Raw genomic sequence first — 19,952 nt, 5'->3', positions numbered from 1 at the left:
AGCTCTTTAATGTGTTATGGTTCCTACAGTTATTTTTAGTAGGGAGGGAAATCATTGCTTATTTTAAATGAATCAAATCTGGGTAATGTTAAAGCTAATAGCCAAAATGTAATGCGTGTGCTGCTCTTGAGTGGAGAGGTGGATGAGTTGGTTGGTGTGATTGTGAGGAAAAGCTATGAAGGTTCATCTGCCCTGAGGAAAAGCAGAAGACTTAAGGTTCATCTGCCTTGTGCTGGGTAGACAAAAAACCCATTATGAGCAGGGGAATGGTGGACAAGAATATAGTAACAGCTCAGTCAGTGAGTCTGGGCCTTTGCTGAAAGAATGGGTATCTGCACGACTGGAGTGATTAATTGGTGCAAATGTTCTGCAAAACCCAAGTAAGAATGGAAGAAATCAGAGGTGTTAAATTGTGTTAGTGCTCTGAGTGGAAATTCAGGTGAAGCTGAAATCAGTAAAACTTGATTTAATGTCAAAAACCTCTGGAAAAAAAGAAAAGCTGAAATATTCTTTTCCTGCTTGATCAGCCATACAGCTGGCTGATGTTTCACAATTCATGGAGCATAGTTTGTGAATACTGGGGAATAAAATTTGGTGGGGAATGTTTCTTGAAAATCTCTTTTGTCTGCTTTACTATTCTAACAAATTTATGGTTCACTGTGCAGGGAAAATATAATCTAGTAACCTTTAACTGTGTGTTTTCCTTAGTGTAATGTTTGAGCTTCAGTTCTTAAAAAAGCACATATGTCAGATTTTTTCTGAATTGAACATGTGCTTCCTTGGAAGCAGCACATAAGAGCTGCATGGGTATGGAAAACCTTAATGTGACCCCAGGTCAATAAGAAGTCATCCCACTGCCTATCAGGTTGGGGCTGGGGGCTGGGACAGCATGACATTTTAAGGCACAGAGATGGATGAGTTAAAATTCTTTGGAGGGAGAAACGTTTCTGTAAATATTTGCATTAAATTATAAATGTCTCTAAAAGGCAATAAACAGTGTTTTGAGATTAGGCCAAAATGTGCTTTAGTTTCATATCTTTAGAGTGATGTAGAATGATAATTGTAGAAGATAAGTTAGTAAATTGAAAACAAGCGAGGAGACACGATGCCATCTTGCAGTACAGCCTGAAATAAATTACCTTTTTTTTTTTTTTTCCAGTGAAGAAATGCATAAATAGTAAATTATCTGTTAAGAGGTATCTTCTTAAATGACTTCATGAAGTATTGAAAATGCACACAGTATAGCAAATATTCAGGATTATGGTTTTCTCAAATGAGTTTGCTTTCCATGAGAGAGGCAAATTTACTTCTAAATCATGAAAGCCCCAAATAAACAAAGATCCCATCGAAATTCTAGGTATTTTAAAGTCTGTAATACACCCAGCTTTAAGTTTCCAACCAGTGGTTTGTGATCTTCAGTCTTGTGCGAGTATCTAGTTGTACGTATTTGTTCTCTCTAATGTACAATCAAAATCTCATAAATCCATGCTAATGACTACAAGAACTCTTATGAATTATTCAGTTTTTTAAAATTCTTGATTGAGATGAAATGCAATAGCTTGTTCATTTTATTGTAACTGCATTCTAGATTTAATTATTTGCAAGATCATAACAAGAGGCAATATATTTTGTAAATATGACTGCTTAATATTATGGCACTTCAATGAGGCAATCTGATATTGAATCTTTAGTGAGGAATTAGTAGCTCATTTTTATTTGAATTATAAATCAAGTAGAATAGTGCAATATAGATTAGTAATTCTGCTGTGTTCTTAAACTAGCAACACTGTAGCTATGAATGTGTTTCAACACTTGGTAAAATTAATGGTGTTTCTACCAGGAAGTGAATTAAAACTGTGTTGAAAAACTGTTCTGTAGTAATGTTCTGTAATTATCTGGTACCAGCTGTATTTTCTGCTTACTCTGAATGCGTATTTCCTTCTTCTCATGTCATGTAGCAACTCTTACATGTAACACAGCTTTCAAGACTCTTAAGGACAGCATTGAGTCTGCTTTGGGTTGCCTCTCCCCCTAAAACTTCAAGAAAACAAGGTAAAACTTATAAAAATGTGAGGTGCAGCCTTGTTTCCCCTTCAAGACTCAGGATCTGTGCACAGGAATTTTTTTGTGCCTCTTCACTTCTTGTAAACATATGGAATATCATGATTGGATTTTGTGGGCACAAAAAGCATGGTTTCTTTTTTGTGGAAGCACAACCATGCCTCTTGTCCATTATTAAAACTGGTTAACTGCTTTTCTGGAGTCTCTGTTGGTTGATTCACTGCCAAAGCATAGCGAAGGGTTGGGCGATACGTGGCACAGTGTTTGCTGCTATGGGCCATGAGACTGCTGCTGTTCCATCCATTGGAGTTAGTGACAAAAAGTTATTTTCCATGGACCATCTTCCCTTCTCACTGGAAACTGTAATTAAAAAATGGAAATATTTTTACCCCAAGTGGGTAACCCAAGTGGGCTCCTTGTTGGAAGCAAGATTCTGGGTCCTTTCTGCTCAGCAGAAGCAGAACACCTGGCAGCAGCCGTGCAGAGCCCCCTCACTTCCAAGGCAGCTCAGGTTCAGCCCTGAGCTCCTCTCATCCTGCCCATCCTTCGTGCTGTGGCACAGGCACATGGCGAGACCATCCCCAACAGGGCTCCATCTGGCAACTGGAGTGCTCAGAGCTGCTCCTCTCCATTGTGCTCAGGACTGTTATGGCACAGCTACACTGTGTGCAAAATGAACCTCATAGGCATCAAAGCATGCCAAAGGAAATGCAACTTGCTCATTTTTGTCTTGCAAGATCTCAGTCACTAATACAACATGCATACTTTCTTTTTCTTTCTCTCTTTTTTTTTTTTTTCCTTTAGATACAGTTTTCTAAAGTGGTTTTCTCATAAACAGATGTGTTGTGATAGCAAGTATCATGTTTTGAATATATATTTAATTTTTCTAGTTGCTTCTTCTAAAGCAAGCCATGCTGGTGATGAGAACTTTACAGTTTCCAAAATGTAATACTGTCTCCTAAATTAACTGCAGCAAGTACAAAGTAATAGTTTATCATTGAGGAGTTTTCTATTATTTGCAGATGTACCAACTTTCTTAACGTTGAAGATAGCACTATACATCATTTAAACTCCTTGATCTTGATATCCAGTGGCCATTTAGCTCTATAAGATTATACATAAAGTGCTGAACTGTAACCAGTTCAGCCAACATTTATACTTGTGTTAGATTTAAATATATATATAAAATATATAAGTAAAATATATAAAATATATATATAAATAAATATAATATATATATATATATATATATAAAATTTATATATATATGATGCAACATACCAAATGCAGACAAAAGAGAGGATTCAGCTAACTTCAACAAATTTGGCCTATTGGAGAGGTTGCCATCTAACATAAATGCAGGATGAGAGAGTTCTCTATTAGGATGGATAGCAGCAGAGATGTTCTGTGAGCCTGAATGCAGTTCCCTAGTTCCCTATTAAGATCAACACAGTGCAAGGCCAGTCTAGTTGAGACTGTTTTCCAAATGTTTAGTTTTGTTGGTGTAAAAATCAGGGTGTAAATGGTATAGATCAGGGAGCAGATTATCTTCAGCAGTGCCATTCTGTAGCAGGGTCATTTTTCCCCAAGCCCTTGTAGAGAAAGAGGCCTGCTCTGCCATTGTAGGCAGAACTGACTTGGTAGAGGTTAACTTAAAAAGAGGCTGAGGGATGACCTTGGAATTATGTCGTTCCACGCATCTACATCTCAACTTGAGGCACAGCTTCAGGGTGCTTTTGTCTTGGTTCCTCTTCATGGTAACAATCCATGCCATAGACAGGCCTGGGAGGATTAATAACATGCACAAATTGTTCCTTATCTCCATATAAATGGATTTTAAAGCACTTCGGATGGAAGGGAACAGGCACTGCTCCAACTCGTCAGCACAGTGCCACTGCCTCTTAGTCTGAAGCACTGTCTTTATTATGTGTGCTGACATGTATATCAATACTGTGAAATCACAGCCCTGAAGCATTTATAGCATGGCTCCTGTCTCTCTGAAAGGAATCACTTAACTGTATTCTTGCCCAACAGTGTATAACTGCTCCCAAAGTTTGGGATCTGGTAGTTGGAAGCAGGGCCATGTGCTCCGGGTTGGAGCTGGCCAAACAACATTTTTCAGTTTATTTTTTCAACTGCATCAGATTGAGTTGTCTACAGGGCAGTTATGTCTTTTCTTCTATTTAAAACTGTCTTATTTCTCTAATGCTACACTGAAAGACATGAGCAGGTGATCATTCTATCAAGGAACTGCTAGTATCAATGTTGTCTTTCGATCATTTGTTGTGTTTCTGGGGCAAAGGGCTGGTGATTCCATATCTGCCACTAGTAGAATGAATTTGCGAGGTATGATATATAACTAAGCACACCACATACTACTAAAATATCTCTTGCAGTAGTATGCATACAATTCCAGCACGTTAAGAATTATGTTATGATAGTGGCCATTGGCCAAGTTATTATTCCGCAGTGAGGAGAGTTACACTGCAGATTAAAATCCAGTCCAGTGGATTTTACTGTAAGTAATATTAATGATATGTAAGAATGAATGCAAGTTTCTATTTTAAGTAACTTGGATTTCTGTCTTCTAAGAATGCAGCTGAGTACAGTTAGGCTTGAGCTTGGATACTCCAAGGTTGATTAAGGCCAAATTCTGTTGATTCAAACAGAGTCAGTGAGCAGACAGCCACTTGCTGAGAACTCTGTTTCCTTTCCTTGCTAATATCATGTAATTCTTTGATATTTTAAAAAGAAATTGTTTTGCATACGATCAAATAAAATGTATAAAAATCCGTACCCGTTGTTATTTAAAATATCTTCTCAACTAAGAAGTTGTTATTTAAAATATCTTCTCAACTAAGAAAGCAGAGCCAAACACGATACATTCTACACCAAATATTCACTGTGTGTGTTTTGTACAGGTTCTACAAAGGAACTGATTGAGAGCTGCTGTGGAGCTGGACAGCAGTGGGCTATAGACAACGGGGAGTGCACAGAAACTCCTATCAGTGGAGCGGATGGTGATATTTGCAGGTACGTAAGTCAAAACCAATCATGTAGTACTGATGTAGGGAGCAGCCTTTTGGAATAAATTAGATGATTTTCCAGTTAATGGAATGTCCAAGAAACTGGGAACTGTTTTATTTTTTGATGTAAGTTATTGATAGACTGCAACATACCATGGTAGCACAGGGAGAAGGATTTCTTCCTCCCTTTCCTCAAAATCTAATCAGAGCAAAAGCCTTTTAATAAGGTTTCTTCTTCCTCTCATGCGAGCAGAGCACATATTTTTGTTTCCGAGTTCTGTGCACATCTGTGGAGTTGCAGATAAATAGAAGAGCAAAGTATCTAAATGTGTTTGTATTCCATTTGGCAAGTGCTAAAGGCAGCGATTATCTGTACCATTAAATGGCGTGTTTACTTTCCAGTTTGAATGGCTGCTACTTCAGCCATTGATAACACTGCTGCTATCAGTAGCATCTGGTCTGAGCAAGGGTGCCAGGTTTGAACTCATTAAGAAAAGGAGGATGGGTGCAAAGTAATGTGAACAATGTATTACGCTAGCTGCAGTTCATCCATCTGTTGTTCTTGCCCCTGCCACTGAAACATGCTTCAGGGAGAGCTGACTGCAAAGCTATCAGAGACTCCAAAGATCCAACATAAGCAAGTAGATTCCTCTAAGAGTGATCCCAGTGTTCTCAGCATTAAAGAAGTTTGGCAAAATCTTTTTTTCTTTTTTTTTTAATCAAAGTTTGTATCACTGCACCTTTGTGAAGTTACTGGGAGATCAAAATCTGCCCCCACTGGGAGTTGACATGACATAACCCATACACACCAACTGTCCACAAAGCAAAGGTAGATTAAAAAATTCCAGCCTCAGCGTAAGTGCAAATCCAATACATTAATGAGTTGCACCTGCACATCTGAAGCTGAGCTTAGATGAAAAAGTCATATCCTAAATGTTTCAGTCCCTTTGAATCCCTAGGATTTAAAAGAATATGCGAGCAGAAGTTTGTTTGTTTTACTTCAGAATTTCTGTTCTGTCCCAGTTTTAAGGATTTAAGAAACACCTCTAAATATCCTGTTTAAAGGTACATTTAATGTAGAGAAGTATTTGAAAAACTTCAAAGCAGAGAAAAATCTTGCTGCTTTCATTAGAATCTGTGCCAGCACACGGAGCTGCTCACCATTCACATATCTGTATGCCCAGTGTTCCATCTTGTGTGCCAGAATCCCTGCAGTAGCACAAGCTCCTGAGCTGCTGCTAACTCAGCTCAGTGCCTACAGTTTAAGAAGCAGACAACAGATACTAATTGCAAGAATTAGTCACTGTTCTTCCAGGGTAGTTGATATCTAAATCTGCGTTTTATAGGTGACCTCAGTGCACTGAAAGATGAATTTTTCCACATGGAGTCTTCACATGGCAAAAATGTAAATGTTGAAGCTACCTGTTGATGTATCTCAATGGCTCTGGACATTTCTATTCATGTCCTGACTTAGCCTATCTTGTGTAGTGAACAACACTAACTGCAGAGTGGGAAATGTGTTAATTGGAACTGATGAAGGTGAGCCTTTGGAAGTGTTCAGGCTAGGGTTTGCAGAGAGCTTAAGAGCAGGCAGGTAGGGGCAAGTGATGTGTAAAGTGCAATGCCCTACTTCCTTTGAGCAGTAGAATGTGAAGTGTTTCTCAGTCTTGGACACGCTGATTTTTTTGATCTGCACAAAGGTTTCATACAAAACCTCATTGCACAGTGGTGTGAATTTTGTGGTCTTTCCATTTTACCCAGAACTCTTAAATGTCATGCAGTAAAACAAACATTTCTTATCTGAAATCTTTATTTAATGTGATTTGTCTGTTTTCATTGATGATACAGACAATGTTGGTACTGTTAAACAGTGGGAAGTCATTACATAGGAATGTAGGAGATGTTTGTTGTAACTGGGATTACCAGGAAAAAGTTGAAAGAGTAGAAATTCATCTAGATGAATGAACTTAAAAAGGCAAGTTACAGGAAACCCTGGGACACTGATAGCCAGATCTAAAATTATTCGCATGCACCACTGGCTGTATTAAGGACAGGATGTCAGTCTGGATGAAATGTCATCTGACCCCATTTAGTTGTTTTTATCTCATGACTGCAGTGTGTTATCAGAGCAGAGCAATGTTTGTTTGTGTGGTACCAGCATCAGGTGTACAGGTCGTGACTTTGCTGACCCCTTCATTGCAGTTAGCAACTCATATCACTTTAGTACAGTGGCATTGCTGCACTGGTAAGCTGTAATAGGTAAGTTGCTTGTTCTTGAATGTATTTGGATAATAAGCATTCATATAACTCAAAAAAATACATATATTTCTCTAGCTGGCAATTAATACTAGATGAGAATGCAAAACATGTGGTGGTGGTGGTAATCCCCTTCCTGTAATCAAACTCAAAACACCACTGCCTGGTTATGCTTTTCTTATGGAATCCAGAATAAGCATATGGTTGTAAAGCAGACAAACCAACCACTGGCATTCTGAAAGTAGCCAAGTGGCTGTCACCAGTTGGTTCCAACTGGAAGAAAAGATATGGCTTTCTTTTTTATTATTTTTTTAATTTTTTTTCATTGAACCATTAGATTGAAAGCTCTGAATTGGCAATGCTTAGAAAAGAATAGCTTTTGTTTCCAAGGATTACCGTATTTTGTAGCAGTGATAATAGTATCTGACTGACAAAAATTGTTTGCTTGCAAATATTTCTCTTGCAGGACAGTTGCTTTGCTTTGAGAGACTGGTTGTTGGAATTTGTAAACGTTTCATTCACCAGTATGAGGGACCCCCATGAGGCAGTATGCCCTGTTACTCTGCATCAGCAACAAACAGACATCCATGTTGTTCTTGGGAAAAGAAAAACCACCCAATTCCTTCATACCACCAAATCTGCCCAAAACCAAGAGCCTACCCTTACTTGTAAGAAAATACAGGATTTCATTTGAGGTTTGATGATTTCACTCTCAGAAATGCCCAAAGTACAGCTCATCTTTTCAATATAACCTATCAAGGAGACTCCCTGTAGCTTGCATCTCCCAGTTCTCACTTTTCCCATCGTAGAGCCCTTTGCTATCACAAGACCAGGCATCCCTCCTGAGGTGCACCGGTCTGCATGGTGTGTGGGTCAATGGGCTGATCCAGGGAGCAAAGCCAAAGGAAAAGGGTGATCATTTTGTCTGCCTTTTGTATGTGAATGGAAAAAAAAAACAAACAGGTATCTCTCTGATAGGGGGTAGAAAAGCCACTGTAGATTTTAAAATAGGCTCTAGCAAAGTCAGTAGGTAATGAACTCAATTTAATTAAATTTCATTTGGGAATTTTGTTGTTTGTGATTCAAATCTGTTTCATTTTGACCTTCAGTGAATCTTGTTACATGTTTGATTGAAGAGCTACATGCATAGGAAATTTAGGTTCTCAGTCCTTAGTACTATCCAGAGCTTCTGTCCTGTGGCTGTTGAAGAGGTGTGTGCAGGTACATTTTCCTTTCCTTGATTTTTAGAGAAAAAGGTATCTGTTTCCTTTTCTGAAACCTTCTGAAGGCCCCTGAGAAGGGAGTGAGGGACTGTTGCACAAGCATGAGATGTAAGGTATGTTGATGGCCAGACACTGAGAGACAGTGACCTCAGCACTTGACCTTATGAGCCTTTATCAGCGTGTCTTTTTATTAGAAAGGAGAAAAAATTCATCCTGCAAAGCTCAATGGCATAAACTGCACTGTATTAATATTGACATTTATGTCAAAGAGGCATTGAATGTGTGGAATGTATTGTGAATCCAGTAGCTTTTTTTACATCCTATCCTGATGTCCTCTGAACATCAGTGAGCATTTGCCCTCTGTGATCCTTTGCAGAATCGCTCAGAAGCAGTGCTGCATCTCCACCGTCAAGGAGAACAGCTGCCTGGCTGGCATGATTGCTGCAAAGGAGGGAGATGCATGTGGACCAGAGGAAAGCGATACCTGCGGAGGATCATCATATAAGGTGAGCTGCAGTGTTGCTTCTGGAGCTTTCTTCTGAATATGAGTTGACTTCATTTCATGCATTTAGCAGTAACTTCTTGATGCATTATTATGGAGCTCAGTAATCTATAAAGTTGCAGGAGTGAGACAAGGGAATTACGCAGAACAGCAGGTTTTTGGCTGTTAGTGTTGAGGTTTCAATTGCCTGATGATGCAGCCCCTTTTAGAACTTTGTGGTAATGTTGGTATGAACTACATTCATCTCTACTTTTAAGGTTTAACTTGCTGTATTACTTGTGCCTCCCTTCTTTGCAAATAACGGAAAAGACCATTTTGATTTTTATGGTGGTGGAAGACTTTAGAAAATGACAGGGCAAAACTCAGTCGAGATATAATGGGAAAACCCATTATTGAACAGTTTGCTTGGGTACAATATTGAATTGCAGCCTCATTTCTCATTTAAACAAAACGATGAACTGGATGAACAAGTGTTTTAGATGATGATGGAGGCTTTTGTTCATAAGCCATGGCAGGCCATTAACCAGCGATTCAAATCACAAATCACAAGCCACAGCCTCAGCTTGTATAAATGAAATTTGCTTTATGAGAATCACTGGAGCCAAACCAATTTAAACCAGTTTGAAGATTCAGCATCTTGCTTGTCTTGTTTTTACCAGAAGGTTACATTTCAGAATTAATTTCACTCTGATAATAATTTACATGGCTATATCTAAGTTTAAGTGCAGCTTCTGTTGTCTCAGCAGGAAACTCATTAGTTCTGTCTGTTCTTATATGCTGGTGATTCTTGTGGATAGCTGTTCACTGGAAAAGCAAAATGCATGAACATCTACTCCAGAGTTTAAAGTTTAATTAGTTTTGCCAATTTGTCATTTTCAAAACTACTGTCTACTTAAGCCTGGAGTTTACCATTAGCATACAAAGAGAATTTCTGCATTTGGAAGCAGACAAAATAATTCTGAAGTGTGATAGAATTATTAGGTTTTCACCAAGGGTTTTTTGCATACCAGGCAGAGCGTAGGGCATGCAGTAAGTCTTATTGCATGTGCCATTCCTAGGAGTGAGTGGGGAGGGAAAACTGCATCGTTCCTGTTTTAGCTGAAGCGAGTCACAAAATATTCTTACAGAACAGTCCTTTGTGCCAGTCCAGTGTAATGTTCTCAGGGTTTTTACTTCCAGGTAATAAACGTGTGGGAGCAGAGCAAGTTGTGAATGACACAACAGTTCTCAAGATATGATTCACCATGTCAGTGAACAAACGGTTGTATCTGTTATTAAATGAGTTGTAGAATTCTGGTGAAATCCCTAAGTTGGGTACAGAAAGTCAAAGCTGCTCAAGTTTTTGCTTTTTGGAAGAAACTTTTTGGTGCATATATTTTTCTACTGGAAAATGAGACATCTGTATTCATCTGGAAAATATGTGAACCCGAAAGTGTATGACTGATTTAGTGCCCTCTGTGATGCCTGCACATGGGATAACTGTGAATCAAAAGTGTCTGAAAAAAACCACATTTTTCATGGCAAAAATTACAACATTTCACAGCACTTTGGTGAAATATATACTATATGTAACTCCTTTTATTCTGAATATGGAAGTTGAAATGCATATATGAAAACTAAATATATTTACAGAAAATAGAGTTTTGAATTGAGTTGAATGTGAAGATTCTGGATGAAAACAGGGTTTTTCTTAACCCTAACCTTCTATCATGACCATAGCTTATGATAGTTAGATTTTTTTTAAATGATTAATTTGGACATATGGTTTACTCCCTTCAGAGTCAAAAAGTAATTTAGCATCTTCAGGAGTTGTGCTGTAAACTTCTCACAGACGCATTTGAGTGCAGATGTCAGCCTGATCTTGGGGAAAAATGCCAAATCTTCAGGGGAGCGCAAGTCTGCAAACATGAGCACTGAATAACTTCTACTATCAATGATGTTTGGGGAGCTTTCAGAATAAAAATCATGGACATAAAGCATGAGCTGTTTTCAAGGGCACACAGTGAAATGCCCAAGAAACTCTGAAGCTGCAGTGTTTGACTCTTGAAGAAAGTGACTCAGCAGAAGAGTGTGTGCAGGTCACGCTGCTGGTGAGCAAGTTTTCCTGTCTCCTTGGTGGAGACAGACTTGGTTTTAATGCGGATGCCAATCTAGGATTGTTAATCATGAAACACGATTCTTTTCCATTCCCATACTGCGCCCAACCCTTACAACAGTGCTTTTCTTACTCGCTCTCCTCAAGTCAGAGATCTCTCTCTTGGGAAGGAAGAGCTTAGTTCAGTTTCTTCTGTTCAGCCCTTGGACTTTCCGTTGACATAGCTAACTGGTGCCAGTTTGAGTTATGGCCTTCATTTTATGTGTCTGACGTCTGCTCAGAGACTGAATGTTTGAGTAGGCTGAAATCACTTCTCTTGGTTCAGAGAGGTGCTTGGAGTTTAGCTGCAAACTCTAAATGAGCGCTGCTGAGCTGGGTGTGTTGATTAGCAGACGTGCTGCAGAGGGAAGGAGCCTGAATTTTATAACCATTCAATCAGAGTGAAGGCATCTTAAATCTCTGTGCTAGGGATGTCAGGACACTTCTATTTAAATCCAGACAAATATTTTCAATTCACTTATGACCTCTGTATGTCTCTATATCAGACAGTTCCTCAGCTTCCTTGCTTGCTTAAGGATCCACTTTGCATACAGTATGGACTGCTTATACATGCTGGAGTAAAGCACGAGGCTGTTTTTGTCTGCAGCCTGCAGCAGCAGAAGCTGCAGGAGAGACTGCATTTAAGGGGTGCCTCATTGCATCAGCCTAGCAGTGAAGCTGCTGCTTTGGATTCACTCGGGAAGAAACAGAAGGCAAATAGGTCGTAAAATACTTCCTGGCCTTTCTCTGGGTGTCGTTTTGGTGGGATGGGGTCCAGGACAGTCAGGTAAGTAAAGGTCACAGTGGTTCTGCAGAGCAATGTGCTGTAAGGGAAATAGTGTCGCTGACAGAGCTCAGGGGCTGCTGCTGCTCCTCATGTCTATGGAATGTGTTTACAGTTCTTTCACATTGCTTCAAGCAACAGGCCATCTTTCAAGATCTAATGCAAAGATGTATGTATCTGTATTATTTTGGTACTAATATACTGTAAACAAAGCAACATGTAAGAGCTGGAAAAAGGCAGTCTGTAGCACTGCTACATCCTTCCATGGGAAAGGCTGAAATTGGTGCAACAGCAAAACTGGGTATCTTAATTATGACTGATCCACTTGTGCAAGAATGGCAAAAACAAGCACAAGTAAAGCTTTGATGTTTGCAACCTAAGTGCTTTTCCAGATGTTCCACTGTTAAAGAAAGTGAAGATCAGTTCCAGGTGTGTGGGGGGGCTCTTCCCTGAAGCAGACTTTATGAAACCCTCATTACTAATGATCTCTTTCTTTTTCAGCAATGCTGTGATTGCTGCAATCTGGGCCTGCGATTAAGGAGTGAGGGGAAAACTTGTGAGTCCAACATAAATCTGGGCTACCCCTGCAGCCATGTGATGCTGTCCTGCTGTGAAGGCGGTGATCACTTCATCCATCCAGAAATAAAAAAGCATCCTGAACCTTCGCCAACTGCAACACCTGAGAAGAGTAAGTGTCCATTTTTAATTTGAAGACGTTGCAAATGCAGGCTCCATCTCATGCTGCCACTTGGGGAGGTGCTGCAAATAGTAATGCTGTAGCAGCGCAGTTGCCTTTCCTCTCAGACCAAGTATACAAGTTGCCTTTCCTCTCAGAAGCAAGACTTGTTCTTAAAAACTGTTTTGAAGTAGAAAAACATGTATGTAGGTGTTTCTAATCCTCAAAACATACCTTCCCATTAGCGATTTATTCCCCCGAACTGCTCAGTACAGAGATCTGCTGCACATCAAACAGAAGTGCTGCTTCTTCTAGGTGACATGCAGAGTGTAACGTGTAGACTAGCTGAGTGCAACCTGTATGGTAGCTTTTTCTTTTTCTTTTTTTTTCCTTTTCTTTGTTAATCTCAAAGATCTTTTTTGACCATTGGTGGACAGGAAGCCACCAATCCTTTGTAAGAACCAAAGCTGAAGTTTGTCATTGCCTTTTTGCAGAAGCTGTCCTGAAAGCTTTTGTGTGAAATGAACTATGAGTTTTTTCCAGACAAAGTAGTCCCATCCATTATGATAGCAATCAAACCTGCAGAGAAGAGATTTCCTACTTTGCTACTGAACGTTACAGGAGCTTTCCTGGTGCACACACTGGAGAAGTCCCAAAGCACTGCAAAGTTTAGTTTGTTCTTTCAACATGTGAAGTTAACAGTGCTGAAGAACTAAGTCAAATCCCTGCAGCAAATGAAGTGTGACAAAGGAAGCATGACAAACGTGGAACTCAAACAGCTATGCTTTCTCCCTGAGCCCAAGATCACGCTCCTTCCAGCATCACTCTGCAGCCACCTGTCATGCATGAATTGTTTTGTAACCTCCTGGATAGGCTAGGGTTCACATTTTGTCCATTCTCTTCTCATGAGATAAATGGTGCTGCTGTTCTTTTTTTTTTTTTCTCTTGTCAAAATAAGTAATGATTTATTTCAACTTAGCAGAGATTTCACTGAGCAATGAAATTCATGCGTAAGTGTTTAAGACAAGCTGACTGCGAAACTCACTGGAGAATTCATTTGAATATCACGAAGTCTCCCCAAACTTGGTCAAGAGATGAAAGATGGCGAGTGCTTTTGCCAGTGATCAAAAACAATAGATAAGATGTCATTTTTAAGTGGGCCCCAGAATATTTGTAATGCTGGCTGCAGAATTAACTAATAAATAAGTAGGTAGTGGCGTTGAAAAGTTTCCAGACTAACTGGTTAACCTTTGCTCCTGAAATTAAAAAAATATCAGTGAGGTTCTGCAATGGAGGCAGTTCAGATGGGGCTTCAGTGTGGCACAGTGTTACAAATAGTGATAGTGGTGTTTGTTAGGGTGAAAGGGGAGCTTGTGACCTCGCAGCATCAGTCTTTTTCTCTGTGGCTCCTGTGAAATGTCTGTCCATACATCTCTACTGAAAGACACAGTGGGCATTCAACACTGGGCTTATCTTCAGGATGGATGCATTTTCTCCTGTCCATGAAGTAACTGACTATTTTGGGTAGATTTTACTGTATCTGGAGTTTGCATAAACAAATGCTCCACACTGTGCAGACCTAATGCCAGAGCACTTGGTAGAGAACCTGCATGTTTTGTTCTGTGTTAGTTTCAGAGATGGAAGATCACAATGAAGCTCTGTCCATCAGTAATGAAGCCGAACTGTCAAATAACCTGCCTGGAGATGACCTGGATGAATGTCTTCTGTATGGTGGGGAGCTCTGTCAGCATTTGTGTATAAACACTGTGGGGTCCTACAAGTGTTCGTGTTTCCCAGAATTTACTTTGCAAGAAGATGGGACCAGCTGTTCTCCAGGTGAGGAATGTGAGCAGGAAACACTGAATAATGGTGGCCTTCTTCTGCCTTTACTGGTCTACCAAGGGTTGCTTTTTTTTTTTATCTTCTTTGTAGATGCTGAAGTTTGTAACAGGGATATTTTCCCTGGAAATTGTGCTGGTTAAAGATGTCAAGAAAAACAACACCCTAGGAAACTTAGATTGTGTTTCATTTTTTGTGTATCTATGGCATAATATCAGGGTGGGCATTTACTGTGTTCAAAGCAAGACTGTTTCCACTTTTCAGACAGGGAATTGTGAAGATTGTTAATAGAGTATCTTTTCTCCTTAGAGTAATTCTCTATTTCACAGTTAGCTTTCCCTTAGACAAACTTTATTCGCTTCAGACACACAGCATTACTTCCCGAACTTCAATTTTTATCTTAAATCATTAAAATCCAAATATGCCAATTGCAGAGGAAGTCATGAAAAAAGCATTTATAGTGTAGTAACTGTATTGATGTCTGGACTTCTCCAATGGCAAGATTTCAAATCAGATAACCCAAAAAGTTGAAACCTTAGATTAGTTACAAGTGTTTTCAATTACTTAACACGCAAAAGAAGTGTTGCTATCCCATGACAGAATTCCTCAGACTTCAAATTCTTTCTGCCCAAGCCAAATAATGAGCATTCATTATGTCATTCTTCTCAACATGATGTTACAGCACTTACATCAATAATGTGTTTGACAGCATTTCTGCAGCAGCTGTCTGCTCTGTTATGTGTATTAAAATTTTGGGGAAAGAGCCTGATCCAAAAGAGGTAAAGAAAGTGGTTCTTATATTAGTTCTGCAAAATTTGGCTTGATCATCCACCTGGAGCTTATCTTTGTTTTTTGTTTTGCTTTGCTTTGCTTCTCTTATTACTAACTCCGTTGAAACGCGGATTTGGGTTAATCTTGTATCTAAGGAGTCAGTATTCTTGGCAGACCTGCAAGACTGCAGTGCTTATGGCTGTGCCAAGAGGTGCAGAGGGGTTTACAGAGCTCAGCTGAGAGCTGAGTTGAGACACAAATGTAGAGAACTGCGAATGACACAGCTGAGATGCATAGGAAGAGTGAAGTGTAGAAGGGTTGCAACTGTCATCGTGTCGTGTAGAGTCCAATTAAAGTCTGGGCAAGGGAGATGGCAGGGCACTTCCCTCATGATCCATGTCTAAAGCATACGTGCTCTTCCTGGCGGTGTGGCATTCTGGCCTTTTGCTCCTCATCATTCCCCTGTGTATGTGCACATCTGTCATGTTCTGAGTGTGAAGGCCTTCATCAGACATCTTTAAATCTCACTCTGCTGTCCTGTGGGTAGATATTATGTTTTGTGTTTCTAGCTGCCCCAGTGCCTCGTGGCATTTGGATAGACCATAATTGTGTGTCTTTCATTGGTCTTTCTTGTACTGTGGCCCATTGCCTGTGGTTTGTTTTGTCATGAAATCACCCTTCCCAACCTAAAACTTGTATAGCATTTGCACTTATTCATTTAGTGTTGTCATTGTTTATTGGGTCATGTTTTTCTCTAGGTGATGAGAAATACGGATTTAAGTTTACATTTTGATGATATTTAGAAACTGGATTACTCTTAGCAATGTAACAGAGCTTCTTTAAAATAATAATTTAAAAAAAAAGAACCAACAAACCAAAATCCCATTCTGATACCTTTGAAGTTATTGTTTGCTAGAAATCTTGATGACAGCAGCTGTCGTGTTTCTTTCTTGGTTTTGTAAAAGCCATTGCAGGGTATCCTTTTAAAGGTGAGCATCTGCTTTTCATTTTTTATTGAAATACAGAAAGAGTTTGAACTTGCTTTGGGTTCTGCATTTTTCCCCTCTTATTCCAAATGAAGAACAGCCACTATCCTTAAAATAAATCATTATTTGAAAAAATTAGCATTTTGATTCATTAGATGTGGATGTATTTTACTCTATGGAAGTTATCCAACCTAACTCCTTAGTCCGTATCTGTGGTGTTTGTGAGCATCTCCATTAACTTGCAGCTCTCTGCATGTGTGCACTGTTACACTTGTTCACATCAAACACTTGGCATCCTGCAAAACAAACTGTTCAGCTCCATTCATAGACAGTTGTTCATGTCATCAAAGTGTTTTCTCCTACAAACCATGATGAAATGGGATGAATGCAACTGGTACCCTTACTGTGGGGTTCCTGGAGGATATGATGCCATCCCTAACCCACATCTGCCTCCCTTCCTTACAGATCCTGAGCGAGGACAGGTAGCAAGGCTGGAAGTAGAAGCCACTATCCCCCCAGCAGCCTCTCCTTCTCAGCCTCTTCTCATTGTGTCCTTACAAGAAGAGCAGGATAAATGTAAAGGTATGTCAGAGGGATAAATTGCAGATGCAAATGGGTGAGGAATGTTTGAAGAGCCAGAATAAAATTCTGCACATCCCTTCACTGATCTGTTTTCAGTGCACATCCTCGGTTATTTACCTCTGGTATAAGCCTGAGGAATTATCAAGGGAAACCTGAGGAGGTAATTGGAGGCTGTACTCTGAATTCAGGGTTATTACACACCTGCTATTTAGTTTAAAGTAACCACCTCAGCTGTGCAGTGTAACTTAAACAATAGAGGTGGCACAGGTGTGTTTCTGTGTAATAGGAGGATTGTAAGTAGTGGTTAGAGATTCCTGGACAGGTTGTTTATAAACTGCACTCCCCTTTGTCTAAGATGGGAGTATATTCTGATGACCCAGCCGTTTGTAACTTCAGCTGATCTGCATTGTGGATATTAATGTATTTTGCAATTTTATTTTGTATAGATAATGGCCCCTGCAAGCATATCTGCAGTGTTGTGGAAGGAAATGTTGTATGCTCATGTTTGTCTGGATATACTATCATGGCTGATGGGATTTCTTGTGAAGGTAAGTGGTTGAGGTTCAACAACAACATGGCTAAAAGATTTTTAAATCATAGAATCATAGAATGGCTTAGGTTGGAGGAGACCTTAAAGATCATCTACTTCCAACCCCTGCCACGGGCAGGGTTGGCCCCCAGCAGATTAGGCTGCGTAGGGACCCATCTATCTTGGTCTTGAAAATCTCCAGGGATGAGGTATCCACAGCTTCTGTGGGCAACCTTTGCCAGTGCCTTACCACCCTGAATAGAGAATTTCCACCTACCATCCAACCCAAATATCCTTTTTTTTCAGTTTAAATCCATTTCCACAGTCTGTGTACTTGATGAAGATGTTGAAGAGCACCAGTCCCAAGATGGAACCCTTGGGGACACCACTTGTGACAGGGCTCCACCTGGACATAGATCCATTGACCACAGCCCTGAATTCCATCCTTCATATCCATCCATCTCCAATTTAGAGGTAGGGATGTGGTCTGTGACCATGCCAGAAGCCTTACACAAGGCCAGCTAGATGACACCAGTTGCCCTTACTTTGTCCACCAATGCTGTCAGTGAGGTCAATGGTCTTTGACCTCAAGGTATTTCCTTAAGGAGTCTTTATTTTCAGTATTGTGAATTGCAGTACAGAGAAAACTACATCCTTTGAGAGCATTTGGCAGAAGGAGTACCAGGACTGCTTCTCAACTAACTTCTGAAGCATGTCTATCCAGTCTGCCTATTATCAGATGAAGACAAGCCTGGTATTGTGCTCTTTTCCCCTGATGTCTCAGACTTATTCTGAGCCCTCCTAGGTGTCTCTTCCCACTGCCTCTTCTCCCCAGGCTATGTCTGTTCAGCTGAAGATGTGCAGCTTCTCTTCCTGAGAATAGTAGCTGGCAAAATGTAGGCATGTTGCTTCCTTGAGGAACCCTCCCAGAGCTACAGATCTGCTGAGTTTTCTGTTTTGACTGTTGGGTTTTTTGTTGTTGCTGGGTTTTTTTTGCTTACCTTGAAAATTTGAGGCTTCACTGGTAGGATGAAAGTGCTGTTGTGAGCTGGTGCAGTTCCCTGGGTTTCACTTGACACTGAAATTTAGGCATCCACCTGATGAACATTGAATTTCAAGGCTGCACCATTATAATTCACATTATATAAATTTTAAATTGACATGTTTGTGTAGTCACAAAGGATGTCTTTGCTCCAGAAAGATTTTGGAGTCAGAAGCAACACCCTGTGACATACCATCATTATAAATCTGTAAGTATGAGAACAGTAACAGCCAGCAGTGAAATGCAAGTAGAAGTTTCTGAACTTAGAATTGCTCACAAGTGATCCACATCCCTCTTAATCTCATATCTTATTGAATAACAAATCATTTTGATGGAATTCCAGATACCCTGTGAAGAAAATGGGAATTTAATATCGCCAGATAAATATTCACTGTGCATTGCTTACTCAAGTGTGGTGGAAGCTAATTTGATTAATTAATGTCAGAATCAAAAGGGACATTTCAAGGCAGTCACTTTCCTGCAGGAGGTGAAGAAATTCTGGAATGTCACTGGAAGTAATGGGTTTAAATTTTAGCAGGAAACATTTATAATCTACATTTTAAAAAGTATTTGATGGTAAAGGTGATAATGCACTGGAATATGTTACCTGGGAAGTATGTGTGTTACATCTGTGTCACTGCCTACTTTTAATCATAGAGTCATAGATTGGCCTGGGTTGAAAAGGACCACAATGCTCACCTAGTTTCAACCCCCTGCTATGTGCAGGGTCGCCAACCACCAGACCAGGCTGCCCAGAGCCACATCCAGCCTGGCTTTAAATGCCTCCAGGGCTGGGGCATCCACAACCTCTGTGGGCAACCTGTTTTAAGGGCTCCTTCTGGGATGACAAGGGTGCAGAGGCATGAGCAAGCACTAGATGATCTCTGATGGTTTATTCCAGCTGTATGTTCAGCCTAACACTGTGTTTTTTTATAGCAAGTGCTGATGTGGTAGCTCCAAGACACTTCATTTAGAGATCTCCAGTGTGAAAGTAATGTTGTTTCATTTCAGGAACTGTTCTAATAGAATGCTGTTTCTCCCTTTTGGTTGCAACATGTTGATACAGATTTGGATGAGTGCCTCACAGGTGCTCACGCTTGTTCCAGAGGACAATTATGTGTGAACACATTGGGATCATTCTACTGTGTCAACCACAGAGTAATCTGTTCAGAGGGCTTTATACTCAACAGGCATAGAGAATGTGTTGGTAAGATGATAGGTATAAACGGTTCACCACAGCATCATAATTCTCCATGCTCTGCAATGCATTTAAACCATTTGTGCTAACATTTTCTCTAGCCATCTTTGCATATGACATTTCAATATGAGTTAGTAAAAACACATGTGCACGGCTTGCTCAGCCACTTAACATCATGAGTTGTATGCTGTTCAGCTTTTTCCTTAGCAGTACATCCTCAGGATACAAACAACTTTCCTTGAAAATCATAAAAGTTCATAACCTTGATGAACACGGCTGTACCGATGGCTGTTGAAGTGGACTGACTGCATAGCAGTTGATCTCCTTGCACAGTGTCCGTACT

General features: G+C 40.0%; 1 protein-coding gene across 5 annotated transcripts in view; it reads left to right on the top strand.

Annotated features, from left to right (window-relative positions):
- The window catches only part of FBLN2 (fibulin 2), a 98,790-nt gene that overhangs the window by 56,927 nt on the left and 21,911 nt on the right, over positions 1-19,952 (top strand). For all 5 annotated transcript variants that reach the window (XM_042880403.1, XM_042880404.1, XM_042880405.1 and 2 more), the window contains exons 3-8: positions 4,983-5,094; positions 8,943-9,072; positions 12,488-12,674; positions 14,292-14,498; positions 16,724-16,840; positions 17,287-17,388. In XM_042880403.1, coding sequence (XP_042736337.1) covers positions 4,983-5,094; positions 8,943-9,072; positions 12,488-12,674; positions 14,292-14,498; positions 16,724-16,840; positions 17,287-17,388 — 855 coding nt within the window. The remainder of the gene's footprint in view (positions 1-4,982; positions 5,095-8,942; positions 9,073-12,487; positions 12,675-14,291; positions 14,499-16,723; positions 16,841-17,286; positions 17,389-19,952) is intronic.

The sequence above is a fragment of the Lagopus leucura genome, unplaced genomic scaffold (genome assembly GCF_019238085.1).
Source record: "Lagopus leucura isolate 7727_CA_CO unplaced genomic scaffold, USGS_WTPT01 Super-Scaffold_100026, whole genome shotgun sequence".
NCBI lineage: Eukaryota > Metazoa > Chordata > Aves > Galliformes > Phasianidae > Lagopus > Lagopus leucura.
Note: the sequence above shows the minus strand (reverse complement) of the source record. Positions and strands in the feature narration are given on the sequence as shown.